At 46.0% G+C, this 16,507-nt stretch overlaps 1 protein-coding gene across 1 annotated transcript; it reads right to left on the bottom strand.

Annotated features, from left to right (window-relative positions):
• Window positions 1-1,681: 1,681 nt before the first annotated feature.
• On the bottom strand, window positions 1,682-2,632 carry LOC122929172 (olfactory receptor 5B12-like). The gene has a single exon (XM_044282680.1). It carries the CDS (start codon window positions 2,630-2,632, stop codon window positions 1,682-1,684), a length of 951 nt encoding a protein of 316 aa, XP_044138615.1.
• Between the last annotated feature and the right edge of the window lie 13,875 nt (window positions 2,633-16,507).

Genomic DNA, 16,507 nt, shown 5'->3' with positions numbered 1-16,507 from the left:
TCATAAAGAGGAAGGTGCAACAAAGAAGGCCCAAGACGGTTGAACAGTTAGAGGCCGGTATTAGACAAGAATGGGAGAGCATTCCTATTTCTAAACTTGAGAAACTGGTCTCCTCGGTCCCCAGACGTCTGTTGAGTGTTGTAAGAAGAAGGGGAGATGCCACACAGCGGTGAAAATGGCCTTGTCCCAACTTTTTGGGGATTTGTTGACACCATGAAATTCTGATTCAACATATTTTTCCCTTAAAATGGTACATTTTCTCAGTTTAAACTTTTGTTCCGTGATTTATGTTCTATTCTGAATAAAATATTAGAAGTTGGCGCCTCCACATGATTGCATTCAGTTTTTATTCACGATTTGTATAGTGTCCCAACTTTTTGGGAATCCGGTTTGTACATTAAACCTGGCTCTGGTACTAGATCTATACACTAAACCTGACTCCATTACTGGATCTATACACTAAGCATGGCTTCATTACTGGATCTATACACTAATCCTGACTCCATTATTGTATATAAACACTAAACCTGGCTCTATTTCTGGATAAAAAAAACTAAGCCTCAATCCTTTACTGTATCTATACACTACACCTAGCTCCATTACTGGATCTATACATGAAGCCTGGCCCCATCACTGGATCTATACACTAAGCCTGGCTCGATTATTTTATTTAAACACTAGCCTGACCCCATCACTGGATCTATACACTAAGTTTGGCTCCATTATTGTTTCTATACAGTAAGCTTGGTCGCATTGCTCAGTTCATACCCTAAGCCTGGCTTATCACTGGATCTATGCACTAAACCTAACTTCCTTGCTGTATATCTATACTATGCCGACCTCCATTATTGTATCTATGCAGAATGCTTTGTGCCATTGGTATATACACAAAGTCTGCCTCTTTCCCTGTAATTAGTGCAGCCATTAAGCCTGGCTTTGATACATTTTTCATGGATGATCTTTTTTTTTTGAATTAACAAATGAACATTGATTCTGTGCGCAACCAATTAACCAGAAAAAACTAATCGTTTGGGCAACAAAATCTGCAGGGTCTCCTGGGAACCAGTTATTATTATTATTCGTAAAAATAGAGTTGATTCTTTATTAAAATACATTAAAAACATAGATTATGGCAATAAATGAGTTTCTATGATAACTCTAATAGACAGACAACCCACTTTTTGTTATAGATGACCTGTCATGTTGAAAATGCTGTTCTACCAGCATCATGTTGCAGAGAAGGAGAAGCTGAACAGATTGTTGTATAGTTTAATAGAACAAAGATTCAGTATAAATTACTATTCATATAAGTGCAGGCTCTTTCTATGACTAGGAGTCCAGTAGGTGGTCCTACTGAGTTGGACCACCTACTGGACTCCTATTCCCAGAAGGTTCAGTGATTCAGATTAATATATGAGTTTTACTGCATCTTTTCTCAACAAACAATACCTCAGTCTTCACAGCTTCTTCTCTACAACATACTGCCTGCAGAGTGGACAACATTTCTAATTGACAGGTTCCATTTATGGTCCTCTGTTTGCCACCATGGTTGAATGAAAAAAGATTTCGCATTTGTCTTGGATTTGGTTGAGCATACCATATGTTATTCTGTCAAATAGCCTACATCCAAATAATGTGACCTGAGACTCTAATTACAAGCTATATGTATACTTTCTCTTGGCTACTTCATGGCTAACTGTCTTCTTTTGCCATGACTTAAGCTGTGTACTGCTCTAATAATGACCTTCTTCACCTCTTGGTTTCTCAGGCTATATATGAGTGGATTCAGCATTGGGGTAATCACTGAATAAAAAATGGAAATCACCTTGTCTTCCCTTTTAAAGGTATCTGAAGGAGGACGAACATAGGCAAGGAACACAGATACATAGAAGATGGAGGAACAAATAAGATGTGAGGAGCAGGTGCTAAATGCTTTCTGTCTGCCCTTAGCCGACCTGATCTGTAAAATAGAAAAAAAGATGAAGATGTAGGAAACCAGGATGGTGGTCAATGAACACACACTATAAGATCCTATGAGGAACACAGTGACCATATTACAGGCGAAGGTGTCGGAGCAGGACAGTTTGAGCAGCGGTGGGATGTCACAGTAGAAGTGGTCGATGAGATTTGAGGCACAGTATTGGAGGCTGAATACACAGCTGGTCTGAGCTGTTGACTGCAAGACACCAAGAGAAAATGCAAGGGCGACCAGATTAGAGCATTTCTTCTTGGTCATTATGGACACATAATGTAGAGGTTGACAGATGGCAGCATAGCGGTCATAGGACATATTTGAGAGGAGAACAACTTCTGTACCCGCAAGAGTGGCAAAGACAAAGAACTGGAGTGCACAACCATGAAATGTGATGACTTTCTTTAGAGAGATCAGGTCAGATAACATCTTAGGAGTCACAGCTGAGGAGTAGAAGAGGTCCACTAAGGAGAGGTAGCTGAGGAAGTAATACATGGGAGTGTGGAAGGTGGATGTCTTATGGACAATGACCATTATACCAACATTACCAACCACAGTTATGATGTAAACATGTAGAAAGAAAGCGTAGAGGAAAGGGACAAGTTTCTCATCATCAGTAAGTCCAGAGAACACAAACTTGGTTGCCTGAGTCTTGTTCATGTTGCTATTTTTCCTGTAAAGATAAAAGACATGTAGTGTAAGCAATAATTGGTTATCAGAAGTTATCTTTAAGGTGTAACAAAAAGTTCCCAACTCCCATCTGCCAATAATAACAATAGTGTCTGCCCATATATCTGCACCATGGACCCCTCCTGTTCTGTATTCTGAGGGAATATTGCCTAAAGTCTGCCAACCTTTTTGCTTTATCCACACAAAGAGATTAAGGAGTCATATGTAGATGCAGATTATTGGGGTATTTTTGGTGATACATCGGAGGTGAACGGTCAATAGGCTATTTTAATTGGACACCAATTGAGAAGGCCCAAAACAAGAAAATTGTTTTAGTTTTTTAAACTAAACTTTTGTCCTTTGGAGGCACCCAGAGTGAAGTTGTGACGTCACGCGAAGACGCTCCTGGACTCATCCCTGCAGGCTCCTCCACGCGTAAGCTAGCTACCGGCCGGAGCAGCGCGCGAGTTGTGAGTAAGAGCAAGAAGCGTTCCACTAGATCTATACAGCGCTACCTGGAACAACGGGACCACACCACACTACGGAATGCTGTATCTATACGATACAGGTAGAGACATTGCCTTTAGTGTCCTGTATACATGTATGACCCTTTTTTACCCTCTCTGTGCCAGTGCCGGTATTCTATAAGCAAGTATAGCAATCAGTCATTCACTATTGATGAGATTAGGCTGGACACTCACCCCTAATACCAGGCAGCTGCAACTCAGGTGAATACATCAGCCTCAGAGAGCACCCAACGGTAGCGCAAGTGTCTCTGATCTTACAATTTTTTTTAAATAAGGATAGGGACAAATTTTTAGCACACATTTTTGTGAGGGGATTTTAAACTCTTCATTAATTAAAATCTGCATTAATAATCAATTAGAAATTACCTGAACTAGAGATGGCCGAACCTTTGGAGATTCGATACATTTCAGGTTCGCCAAATTTTTCACAAAGTTCAGTACGTACCCAAATTGATTCTACAAGAACCAAAGTTGCTCTAATAACACCCCATAGTCTCCTAGGACTCAGAAATGCTCTTGAATGCAATGACAACAATAGTAAATGATAGAGAAAACTATAAACCCGGCTCCAGAGGCCCTGGGGGAGTGTTCCCGTAGCAGGCAGCAAACAAAATAGGAAGAAAGGTATCTGGAGACAATGGAGGTCCTCTTAGCTCTTCTTTATTGATTCATAAAACCGACACAGTCACTGGATCCACGGCATGGTCGCTGACGCGTTTCGGGTATGTACCCTTAGTCGTAGCACCATGCTACGTGTGACCCCACATTATAAAGGATTAGGAATGCACCTCGTCAGAAAATCCTGGGAGGAGCATCCAATCTCATAGGCTGCCACAACAGAGGCACACCTCTTGATTAGGTTCATCGATTACACATGCAATTCGAAACACACTGTGAGGATATACCTGGGTCAATTTAACCCCACAATCGCCAGATTGTGTGCTTTGCAATGGTAAAACCGCACAGTGTGAATACTTACTAATAAAAATTAATAATATAAACAATCAAAATAACGGTCTTACAACCTGAAATGTAATACAATCAAATAAGATTCGGCAAATAGTATAGAGATTTCATAGTAAATCTATATGATAGAAATGAAGCAAGCTTGTGTGTTTGCATTTTGTTGCAGAGATACATTGATCTTAAAGTGTTCATTACAGACTAGCATATCCTGTGTTGCAAGGCTAATATATCTATATATAAAAGGTATGAAAGAGAAACTAAATGAGTATGTATAAATACTGTCTCTCTGGCACAACTATCATCTGAACAAATTGGTATTAAATTTAACAATGATGAATACTGTTGCGCATGACCAAACCGCACCGTGCAACCGATGTCCTAAGCAGAATTCGGCTGGTACGCACAAACCCATCCCGTAATATAAATTTCACACCTTATCTCTCGGCAAAGAGAGAGGATTTTTGTGCGCATGGGTCGGACCCTCGTGTTGAACTGCTGGCAAATACCTGTATCCTCTTTATATGCATAATCCATAGTTCAATTGTAAATATACATCAGTTCTTTTCGCAAATTGAGGCCTGCCGGAATCCTGGACCCAAGTCTAAAGATCCAGTAGGCCTCACGGAGAAGAATCTTTTTGCGGTGGTCACCTCCCCTTTTGGGTGCCAAAACTTTTTCTATAGCAAAAGCTTGGAAAAACGTCACTCTACGGGCATGTTTTTGGATGAAGTGCCTCGCTATATTTGAGATGTTGAGAATATTAGGGTTGCTAATATAGTTCAAATGTTCGAGGATCCGACTCTTAAATTTACGGGCTGTGCTGCCTATGTACATCAGATCACAGTCAGTGCATCTGATGGCATAGACTACACCCTCCGTATTACAGTTGATATAACTGCGGATAGGAAATTTGTCAGTATGTGTTACATTGTCAAATGTCTGAGTAGGTACAACGTAATTGCATGTCTTGCAGCGGTTGGCTCCACACTTAGTGAAGCCCTGGTAGCATAACCACCTGGATTTGACATCTTGTCTAATGCTACTGGCAGTATAAAGAGACGGTGATAGTGAGCAGGACAGAGTAGCTGCTCTTCTGGAGACAATCCTGCAACCAGATTTCAATGCTTGATATAAGATGTTGTCCTCAAACAATATTGGTAAACATTTTTTAATAGATGAACTGATTGCATTGAATTCTCTACTATAAGACAGGGATAAGGTAGGAATGCTGTCCTGCTCACCATCCACGCTGACTCCTACACCGCCAGGCGAGGCCCTCCTAATCCTCTTATGCTTGGACTTGCCAAATAGCATTTCCTCTCTATCTTTGAGTGAAGCAATTGTTCTCCCCCTCTTAATCATCCAGGTTGGATAGTTTCTTTCTTTTAGTCTTTGAGCTACCTTATCAAACTCATCCTCTAATTTATCCCCATCACTACAGTTTCTTACTGCACGCATAAATTCCCCCACGGGGATTGCTCTAATGGTATGCATTGGATGGTGGCTTTTTGCATTTAGAATTGAGTTACCGGACACTTCTTTTCTGTATGTGATGGTGTGCACTATTTCCCCCGGACATCCGCGGAGTGTCAAATCCAGAAAACTAGTATGGGACTCATGTGCGGAACAAATGAATCGCAAGTTGTAATCATTATTGTTTAGGTATGCCTGGAGGTCCGGGACGGCAGACACATCAGCCCGCCCACACCATAAGTATGTCGTCGATGTATCTGCCGTACCAGACCATACCAGGCCCAAACGGGTTGCTCAGACCGTAAATGTACCTCTCTTCCCAATATGACATGGTCAGATTGGCCAAAGACGGTGAGAACTTGGCCCCCATTGAGACTCCGCGGATCTGCAGGTAGTGCACACCATCAAACACAAAGTAATTGTGGGTCAGCAAAAATTTGGTGACTTCACAAATAAAATCAATATAACCCGAGCTGAAGCCAGTATATCGATGGAGGTTGAATTCCAGTGCCAGTAGAGCAACCCCGTGGGGAATAGAGGGATAGAGAGAGACCACATCTGCTGTGATCCACCTATAATTGTCAGTCCACACAAATTTGTACATGGCTCGCAATACATCTGAAGTATCCTTCAAGAACCCTGGAGTGCGCCTGACCAGTGGCTGGAGAATGTTATCCAGCTAACTGCCCAGGCGCTCAGTCAGGGAACCTATACCTGAGACTATAGGACGCAGAGGGGGCGGGTGGACGCCCTTATGGATTTTGGGTAGGGCGTGCATAATAGGGGTGACGGGCACTTCCACATTGAGGTATCTATATTCACTGTCACCAAAGGCACCACACTCCTTTCCCTTTGATAGCAGTGAAACGTAGGTACCCGTATATTCTTGTAGCGGATCTCGCACTAATTTCCTATATGTGGAAGTGTCCCCCAGCATTTCCCGTAATTGCTGACCATAAGTTGCCCTATCCATAACGACCACCGCCCCCCCTTTGTCCGCCATTTTGATTACTATGGTGTCACATTGTTGTAATTGCTGGAGAGCAAGGGTTTGGGATGCATTGAGGTTATTACAATTACTAGTTTTATTAATATCTGATTCAATATTCCTCAATTCTTTCTCCAGGACCTCCTGGAACACATCCATGCTGCCCGTGCGTGACATAACAGGATAGAACTTAGTATTGCGAGTACAAAATTTGCTGGCCGGTTTGAGCAAATCTCTAATTCCCTGTTCATCCTGAAGACCCTCTAGACAACATAAGGCTACCTGTTCTTTGAACAGGAGATCTTTATACAAATTATCCTCATAAAATTGCATGCTGTCTTGAGGGGGATCAGACGAAGATGGAATGTCATGAAAATGTCGGGATACAGTAATATTGCGTACAAATTTATTTATGTCAAGTAATGTGGAGAACATATCAAAGTGACAAGTTGGTGCAAAATTAAGACCAAGTGAAAGTACATTAATCTGTTCACTACTCAGGGCAACACTAGATAGGTTTACAACACCTAGCTGATTGGTATTCACTTTTGTTTCATCTGCAACCGAGTTGATCTTTGATACCGCTGGCCGGTGTCTCCGTCCCCCCCTAGCCCTGCGTTTTTTGAGGCACTTATCATATCATCCTTATCTTTTGCTATTTTTGTCTTTTTATAATAAGACGCAAAATTGCTGGCCTCATCAGACGCAGGGTGGAGTGCGGAAACATCGGATCCCGGCTCTAGCTCACTGGTCATATGTGAAGGTTCAGTCCCCTCCGTATCCGAGGAGAAACTGACTCTGGACACCCTTTTTGGTAATCTCTTATGTTTACGGTTGTGTTGAGGTTTTAGGATGGATTTGGGTGTTGAATAGACATTGTCCCTCCTTCCCCATTCATAAACCTGATTATGGGTGTAGTCATATAGATCACGTTGATATTTGGAATGTTTATAGTCCATTATAGTGTCTTCTAGTTTCATGATGGATGACTTCAAATCTTCGTCCATTGCGATGAACTCCTTACTGTTACTGTATTTAGCTAGAGATTCTCTAGCAGATTGAATCTCTTGTTGTAGAGTTAATAATTTAGCATTTTCAAAGTCTATGATTAATTTCATCAATTCAATCGAACAGTTCGACAGAATATTGTTCCATTTATGTACGAAATCATCCGAAAACACAGTGGTGGGTACTTTCTTGATTCTTAGACCCCGTGGAATCATGTTTTTTTCTTTATATTTTATAAGAGTGGTGCAATCCCACCAAACACGGGTCTCCTGATTCAATAACTGTTCCAAATTCAGCATTGTGCTTTTAATGTTAACATCACCAGTGCCAGTCGGATCCTCCACAGAGAATACCGAATCCGCCTTTGATTGCCGGTCAGGCAAGACATGCAATTACGTTGTACCTACTCAGACATTTGACAATGTAACACATACTGACAAATTTCCTATCCGCAGTTATATCAACTGTAATACGGAGGGTGTAGTCTATGCCATCAGATGCTCTGATTGTGATCTGATGTACATAGGCAGCACAGCCCGTAAATTTAAGAGTCGGATCCTCGAACATTTGAACTATATTAGCAACCCTAATATACTCAACATCTCAAATATAGCGAGGCACTTCATCCAAAAACATGCCCGTAGAGTGACGTTTTTCCAAGCTTTTGCTATAGAAAAAGTTTTGGCACCCAAAAGGGGAGGTGACCACCGCAAAAAGATTCTTCTCCGTGAGGCCTACTGGATCTTTAGACTTGGGTCCAGGATTCCGGCAGGCCTCAATTTGCGAAAAGAACTGATGTATATTTACAATTGAACTATGGATTATGCATAGTAAATGATGTTTGAGTGACGCTGACATATATATCTGTGGGAAAACACATGGTTGACGGTGTTAACATACAGAGTGTTTAATAACACACAGTGCCGGCATATGTATCATGCTTTTTCATGTTCCAAAGTTTTCAAAAATTTTCCCTTATCGGTAGCAGATTATGTTTAATATGACAAGTGCTACTTGTTGGACCTAAGCCTCCAGAAATTATCACTTAATGGGGGCAGAATGCCTGTACAAGTGATAAATGTCAGAAGAAAAAGTGGCTTGTTCTGAACAAGCCTATAAAAATTCTCCCTTTGAGTTGGGAGCAGTAGTAGTGCTGTTATGGGACGCAGGCGGCAGGCTTCTGTTCCCCTACGCCGCCGGCGTTCCCTGATCTCACAGCAGCACGGACGCTCGCTGCGTACGGCTGCGCTTCCTGGTTCCCGGCGTCTCCGTTGTCATGGTGACGGGGGACGCTGCGCGCCCCGGCCACACTCCTCCTGCAGGAGCGGTCGGCGTTCCTCGTCACCATAGGAACCAGGAGGGGCTGAGCTCAGCTACAGGCAGGGAGAATGGGTCATGTGACGCTGGCCACGTCACATGATCCCTTTCCTCCACTATTTAAACAGGCAACCTGCTGGCCACAGGTTGCCTGTTATTGCGTCACTTAGGCTGTATATATCCACGCGTATCTGCACTGTTTTACCTCTCGGATTTGACCTCTGTCCGTCTTCTGACCTGCCTATCACCTGCTCCCCTGGTACTGTCGCTATCTCCCGGATTTGACCTCGGCTCGTTCTCTGATCATTCTCCTGCCTTTCCCCTTTGTACTTACGCGACCTCATGGACTGACCTCGGCTAGTTGACCCGCCTTTGCCCCCTCCATCAGGGGGTACTTCCGCCTTTGTTTACCTTCCTGTCCTACCGTCCGGATATGGCACGTGTGTGCCGTTCTCTGCCTCAGCTGTCCGTTTCCCTCTCTGTCTCTCCCCTCTCCGCTCTGCATTTACGTAGGTCAGGGACCGCCGCCCAGTTGTGCCCCGTCGTCTAGGGTGGGTAGTGCAAGTAGGCAGGGACAGAGTTGGGGGTGGCAGTCAGGGGGTGCACTTCCTCTCCACTTTCCCCTCGTGACAAGTGCAGTGTGGCTGTGGAAAGGGTAGGAGAATAAGAGGGCATGTGGCCTTAAAAGTAGCAGCAACATAGCATGGAGCATACAAGGCAGTAGGTAGGCTGTCAAAGGATAGTAGTTAGTGATGAGCGAACCCGAACTGTATAGTTCGGGTTCGTACCGAATTTTGGGGTGTCCGTGACAGGGACCCGAACCCGGACATTTTCGTAAAAGTCTGGGTTCGTTGTTCGTCGCTTTCCTGGCGCTTTTTGAAAGGCTGCAAAACAGCCAATCAACAAGTGTCGTACTACTTGCCCCAAGAGGCCATCACAGCCATGCCTACTATTGGCATGGCTGTGATTGGCTAGTGCAGCATGTGACCCAGCCTCTATTTAAGCTGGAGTCACGTAGCGCCGCCCGTCACTCTGCTCTGATCAGCGTAGGGAGAGGTTGCAGCTGCGACGTTAGGGCGAGATTAGGCAGTGATTAACTCCTCCAAAACACTTAAGTCAGAGATCGATCTGCAGCTGTGGATCATTGAACTGCTGCTATTCAACTGCTCACTGTTTTTAGGCTGCCCAGAGCGTTTGTCAGTCACTTTTTTCTGGGGTGATCGTCGGCCATTTTGTGTCTCGTGGTGGGCCAGCACAAGCTGCCACCAAGTCCATTTAACCATCAATAGTGTGGTTATTTTTTTGCTATATCCTACCTCAGGGTCAAGCTGTCAAACCAAGTGCATTTAACCCTCAATAGTGCGGTTATTTTTTGGCTATATCCTACATCAGGGGCAAGCTGAGCCTGTCACCAAGTGCATTTAAAGGGACTCTGTCACCAGTTTCTGACCCCCACTTTTAAAAATATGGTTCTGTGCATGGAGCCCTTGTGATTACTATGGTGTTGTTATAAGCTAAATCTGCAGGCTCATTTAGTTAAAAAAACATTTTATCTAACCTGTCAGTCATCTTGTTAAGGTGCCCAGGGCGTTGCTCATGGCTTGACGATGCCGCCCGCCGCTGCCGTTCGTGCCCAGCTCCTCCTCTGCTCTCATCAGCGCCGCCTGAAAATCATGAGATACGCCTCCGGCTCTCCCTCACTCCCCCCTCCTTCTTTTCTAAGATCCCGCGCGTGCGCACAGGCCTGTGCCTGATGCGCCCGTGCGGACTTTTCCGTTCAGCCTCATTGAGCGAAGTGCGCATGCGCGGGCACTTCGCTCAACCTCCCGATAACGCGAACACTGCCGCACGCGCGGGATCTTAGAAAAGAAGGAGGGGGGAGTGAGGGAGAGCCGGAGCCGTATCTAAGTATTTTCAGGCGGCGCTGATGAGAGCAGAGGAGGAGCTGGGCACGAACGGCGGCGGGCGGCATCTTCAAGCCATGAGCAACCCCCTGGGCACCTTAACAAGATGACTGACAGGTTAGATAAAACGTTTTTTTAACTAAATGAGCCTGCAGATTTAGCTTATAACACCACAATAGGAATCACACAGGCTCCATGCACAGAACCATATTTTTAAAAGTGGGGGTCAGAAACTGGTGACAGAGTCCCTTTAACCCTCAATAGTGTGCTTGTTTTTGCTATATCCTACATCAGGGGCTTGGCTGTGCTTGCTATTTTATTGAGGGGTGAAATACAATTGCCAAAATAGCAGTACCCTAAATCTGGTGTTTCAGCTGTGGCCAGCCAATTGTAATACTGTCTGCTGTCTGGCAAAGGATATATTTTTGTTCTGGGTTGAAATACAATTCCCAACTTAGCAATTCTCTAAATCAGTGGTTTCTGCTGTATCAGGCCAACTTTAAATCTATCCATAAAAGGGTATATTAGATTGAAGGAGCGGATAGGGTCATTCTGAATAACTTCACACACTACCGTGCATTTCCAAGTCTAATTCTGTCCGTAAACGTATACCTGTCACCCAGCGCCTAAATACTAGGCCTACAATTTATATTCAGCTAAATCTGTGGTTACTGCTGTGCCTGTATTAGTGTAATACGGTACCTAAATAGATAGCCAGATAGTGTTAGGTGCCTGTAAAAAAAGGCCTGAATTTGAATTCAATACATTGGGCCAAATAATTTTTTTCTTATTGTGGTGAAGAGTAACAATGAGGAAAACATCTAGTAAGGGACGCGGACGCGGACATGGTCGTGGTGGTGTTAGTGGACCCTCTGGTGCTGGGAGAGGTCGTGGCCGTTCTGCCACAGCCACACGTCGTAGTGAACCAACTACCTCAGGTCCCAGTAGCCGCCAGAATTTACAGCAATATATGGTGGGGCCCAATGCCGTTCTAAGGATGGTAAGGCCTGAGCAGGTACAGGCATTAGTCTATTGGGTGGCCGACAGTGGATCCAGCACGTTCACATTATCTCCCACCCAGTCTTCTGCAGAAAGCGCACAGATGGCGCCTGAAAACCAACCCCATCAGTCTGTCACATCACCCCCATGCATACCAGGGAAACTGTCTCAGCCTCAAGTTATGCAGCAGTCTCTTATGCTGTTTGAAGACTCTGCTGGCAGGGTTTCCCAAGGGCATCCACCTAGCCCTTCCCCAGCGGTGGAAGACATAGACTGCACTGACGCACAACCACTTATGTTTCCTGATGATGAGGACATGGGAATACCACCTCAGCACGTCTCTGATGATGACGAAACACAGGTGCCAACTGCTGCGTCTTTCTACAGTGTGCAGACTGAACAGGAGGTCAGGGAGGAAGACTGGGTGGAAGACAATGCAGGGGACGATGAGGTCCTAGACCCCACATGGAATGAAGGTCGTGCCAATGACTTTCACAGTTCGGAGGAAGAGGCAGTGGTGAGACCGAGCCAACAGCGTAGCAAAAGAGGGAGCAGTGGGCAAAAGCAGAGCACCCGCCGCCAAGAGACTCCGCCTGCTACTGACCGCCGCCATCTGGGACCGAGCATCCCAAAGGCAGCTTCAAGGAGTTCCCTGGCATGGCACTTCTTCAAACAATGTGCTGACGACAAGACCCGAGTGGTTTGCACGCTGTGCCATCAGAGCCTGAAGCGAGGCATTAACGTTCTGAACCTTAGCACAACCTGCATGACCAGGCACCTGCATGCAAAGCATGAACTGCAGTGGAGTAAACACCTTAAAACCAAGGAAGTCACTCAGGCTCCCCCTGCTACCTCTTCTGCTGCTGCCACCTCGGCCTCTTCCTCCGCCTCTGGAGGAACGTTGGCACCTGCCGCCCAGCAAACAGAGGATGTACCATCAACACCACCACCTCCGTCACCAAGCATCTCAACCATGTCACACGCCAGCGTTCAGCTCTCCATCTCACAAACATTTGAGAGAAAGCGTAAATTCCCACCTAGCCACCCTCGATCCCTGGCCCTGAATGCCAGCATTTCTAAACCACTGGCCTATGAAAGGCTGTCATTTAGGCTGGTGGACACAGACAGCTTCAAACAGCTCATGTCGCTTGCTGTCCCACAGTATGTTGTTCCCAGCCGGCACTACTTCTCCAAGAGAGCCGTGCCTTCCCTGCACAACCAAGTATCCGATAAAATCAAGTGTGCACTGCGCAACGCCATCTGTGGCAAGGTCCACCTAACCACAGATACGTGGACCAGTAAGCACGGCCAGGGACGCTATATCTCCCTAACTGCACACTGGGTAAATGTAGTGGCGGCTGGGCCCCAGGCGGAGAGCTGTTTGGCGCACGTCCTTCCGCCGCCAAGGATCGCAGGGCAACATTTTTTGCGTCCTGTTGCCACCTCCTCCTACTCAGCTTCCTCCTCCTCTTCTTCCACCTGCTCATCCAGTCAGCCACACACCTTCACCACCAACTTCAGCACAGCCCGGGGTAAACGTCAGCAGGCCATTCTGAAACTCATATGTTTGGGGGACAGGCCCCACAGGAGTTGTGGCGGGGTATAGAACAACAGACCGACGAGTGGTTGCTGCCGGTGAGCCTCAAGCCCGGCCTGGTGGTGTGCGATAATGGGCGAAATCTCGTTGCAGCTCTGGGACTAGCCGGTTTGACACACATCCTTTGCCTGGCGCATGTGCTGAATTTGGTGGTGCAGAAGTTCATTCACAACTACCCCGACATGTCAGAGCTGCTGCATAAAGTGCGGGCCGTCTGTTCGCGCTTCCGGCGTTCACATCCTGCCGCTGCTCGCCTGTCTGCGCTACAGCGTAACTTCGGCCTTCCCGCTCACCGCGGCGACGTGGAACTCCACCTTGCACATGCTGGACAGACTGTGCGAGCAGCAGCAGGCCATAGTGGAGTTTCAGCTGCAGCACGCAAGGGTCAGTCGCACTACGGAACAGCACCACTTCACCACCAATGACTGGGCCTCCATGCGAGACCTGTGTGCCCTGTTGCGCTGTTTCGAGTACTCCACCAACATGGCCAGTGGCGATGACACCGTTATCAGCGTTACAATACCACTTCTATGTCTCCTTGAGAAAACACTTAGGGCGATGATGGAAGAGGAGGTGGTCCAGTAGGAGGAGGAGGAAGAGGGGTCATTTTTAGCACTTTCAGGCCAGTCTCTTCGAAGTGACTCAGAGGGAGGTTTTTTGCAACAGCAGAGGCCAGGTACAAATGTGGCCAGCCAGGGCCCACTACTGGAGGACGAGGAGGACGAGGATGAGGAGGAGGAGGTGGAGGAGGATGAGGATGAAGCATGGTCACAGCGGGGTGGCACCCAACACAGCTCGGGCCCATCACTGGTGCGTGGCTGGGGGGAAAGGCAGGACGATGACGATACGCCTCCCACAGAGGACAGCTTGTCCTTACCCCTGGGCAGCCTGGCACACATGAGCGACTACATGCTGCAGTGCCTGCGCAAGGACAGCAGAGTTGCCCACATTTTAACCTGTGCGGACTACTGGGTTGCCACCCTGCTGGATCCACGCTACAAAGACAATGTGCCCACCTTACTTCCTGCACTGGAGCGTGATAGGAAGATGCGCGAGTACAAGCGCACGTTGGTAGACGCGCTACTGAGAGCATTCCCAAATGTCACAGGGGAACAAGTGGAAGCCCAAGGCCAAGGCAGAGGAGGAGCAAGAGGTCGCCAAGGCAGCTGTGTCACGGCCAGCTCCTCTGAGGGCAGGGTTAGCATGGCAGAGATGTGGAAAACTTTTGTCAACACGCCACAGCTAACTGCACCACCACCTGATACGCAACGTGTTAGCAGGAGGCAACATTTCACTAACATGGTGGAACAGTACGTGTGCACACCCCTCCACGTACTGACTGATGGTTCGGCCCCATTCAACTTCTGGGTCTCTAAATTGTCCACATGGCCAGAGCTAGCCTTTTATGCCTTGGAGGTGCTGGCCTGCCCGGCAGCCAGCGTTTTGTCTGAACGTGTATTCAGCACGGCAGGGGGCGTCATTACAGACAAACGCAGCCGCCTGTCTACAGCCAATGTGGACAAGCTGACGTTCATAAAAATGATCCAGGCATGGATCCCACAGGACCTGTCCATCCCTTGTGCAGATTAGACATTAACTACCTCCCCTTAACCATTATATTATTGTACTCCAGGGCACTTCCTCATTTTATTTTCATTTTACCATTATATTGCGGGGCAACCCAAAGTTGAATGAACCTTTCCTCTGTCTGGGTGCCGGGGCCTAAATATCTGACAGTGGTCTGTTCCAGTGTTGGGTGACGTGAAGCCTGATTCTCTGCTATGACATGAAGCCTGAATCTCTGTTATGGGACCTCTCCCCTCTGTCTGGGTGCCGGGGCCTAAATATATTACAATGGACTGGTCCAGTTTTGACTGATGTGAAGCCTGATTCTCTGCTGACATGAAGCCTGATTCTCTGCTATGGGACCTCTCTCCAATTGATATTGGTTAATTTTTATTTATTTTATTTTTATTTTTATTCATTTCCCTATCCACATTTGTTTGCAGGGGATTTACCTACATGTTGCTGCCTTTTGCAGCCCTCTAGCCCTTTCCTGGGCTGTTTTATAGCCTTTTTAGTGTCAAAAAGTTTGGGTCCACATTGACTTCAATGGGGTTCGGGTTCGGGACGAAGTTCGGGTCGGGTTCGGATCCCGAACCCGAACATTTCCGGGAAGTTCGGCTGAACTTCTCGAACCCGAACATCCAGGTGTTCGACTCAACTCTATTCGGGACATCTCCAAATATGACAAGAAATCAACTCGGGCAATGCAAGTAAACAGGCAAACATGATGAAGAAGAGAGAATAATAAGTACTTTAATGAAGAAAAAACATGGCGCCACAACCAGTTTTAGACAAAGCGTTAAAAATGGGGCCCCATATATTTAAATACTGTACCAATGATATAGTCTGAGTCAGAAGGCAGTATTTTGAGACCTGCAGCTATACTGCTTCCAGGGGCATTTCTAGGGTCACATAAAACAGTTTTAATATATAGTTATCACATAATACCGCTATACCAGGATCAAATATTATGTAGGAAAAAAGAGAAAATCCAGCTTCCAAACAACCAATTGAATGCTTTAATGCAAAAACGTGCTAAAATCCGGACATGTGCAGCAGGTCTACGCGTTTCAGATCAATAAATTCAGATCCTTACTCATAACAACATGATAGTGTAAGACACTGGCCTTAAATAAGAGGCAGGTTCAGCATGCCAGGTGGACACAATCAACACATAGCTCCACCTCAAACACTTAAAAACATATGCTAAACATGAGAAGAGAAAAGGGGGAAAAGCTGCAGAAAATACTGAGAAAATGTACCAAGGTCAATAATGTAATATAAGATCATGTCTGCGATTTAGACCTGTTGGTACACAAGTACCCATAGTAAAAATCCAGTATGATTCTCTATTTAAAAGAACTCTCCTGTGATCACCTCCACGTTTGGGGATTTTAACCCTTTCCACTCCTTGCACCACAAGGCAACTGATATCACCTGCATGACAAGCCGCATAGTCTGAACTGACCGCAGAAACATTTCGAGTCAGTGCATGCGGAATATCAGAAATATGTCGGCGAA

Source organism: Bufo gargarizans, chromosome 2 (genome assembly GCF_014858855.1).
Source record: "Bufo gargarizans isolate SCDJY-AF-19 chromosome 2, ASM1485885v1, whole genome shotgun sequence".
NCBI lineage: Eukaryota > Metazoa > Chordata > Amphibia > Anura > Bufonidae > Bufo > Bufo gargarizans.
The sequence above is the reverse complement of the archived record's forward strand: the minus strand, read 5'-3'. Positions and strand labels throughout refer to the sequence as shown.

Excerpts from the sequence above, each read along its gene's own strand:
- LOC122929172 (XM_044282680.1), bottom strand. The coding sequence starts at position 2,632 with ATGAACAAGACTCAGGCAACCAAGTTTGTGTTCTCTGGACTTACTGAT.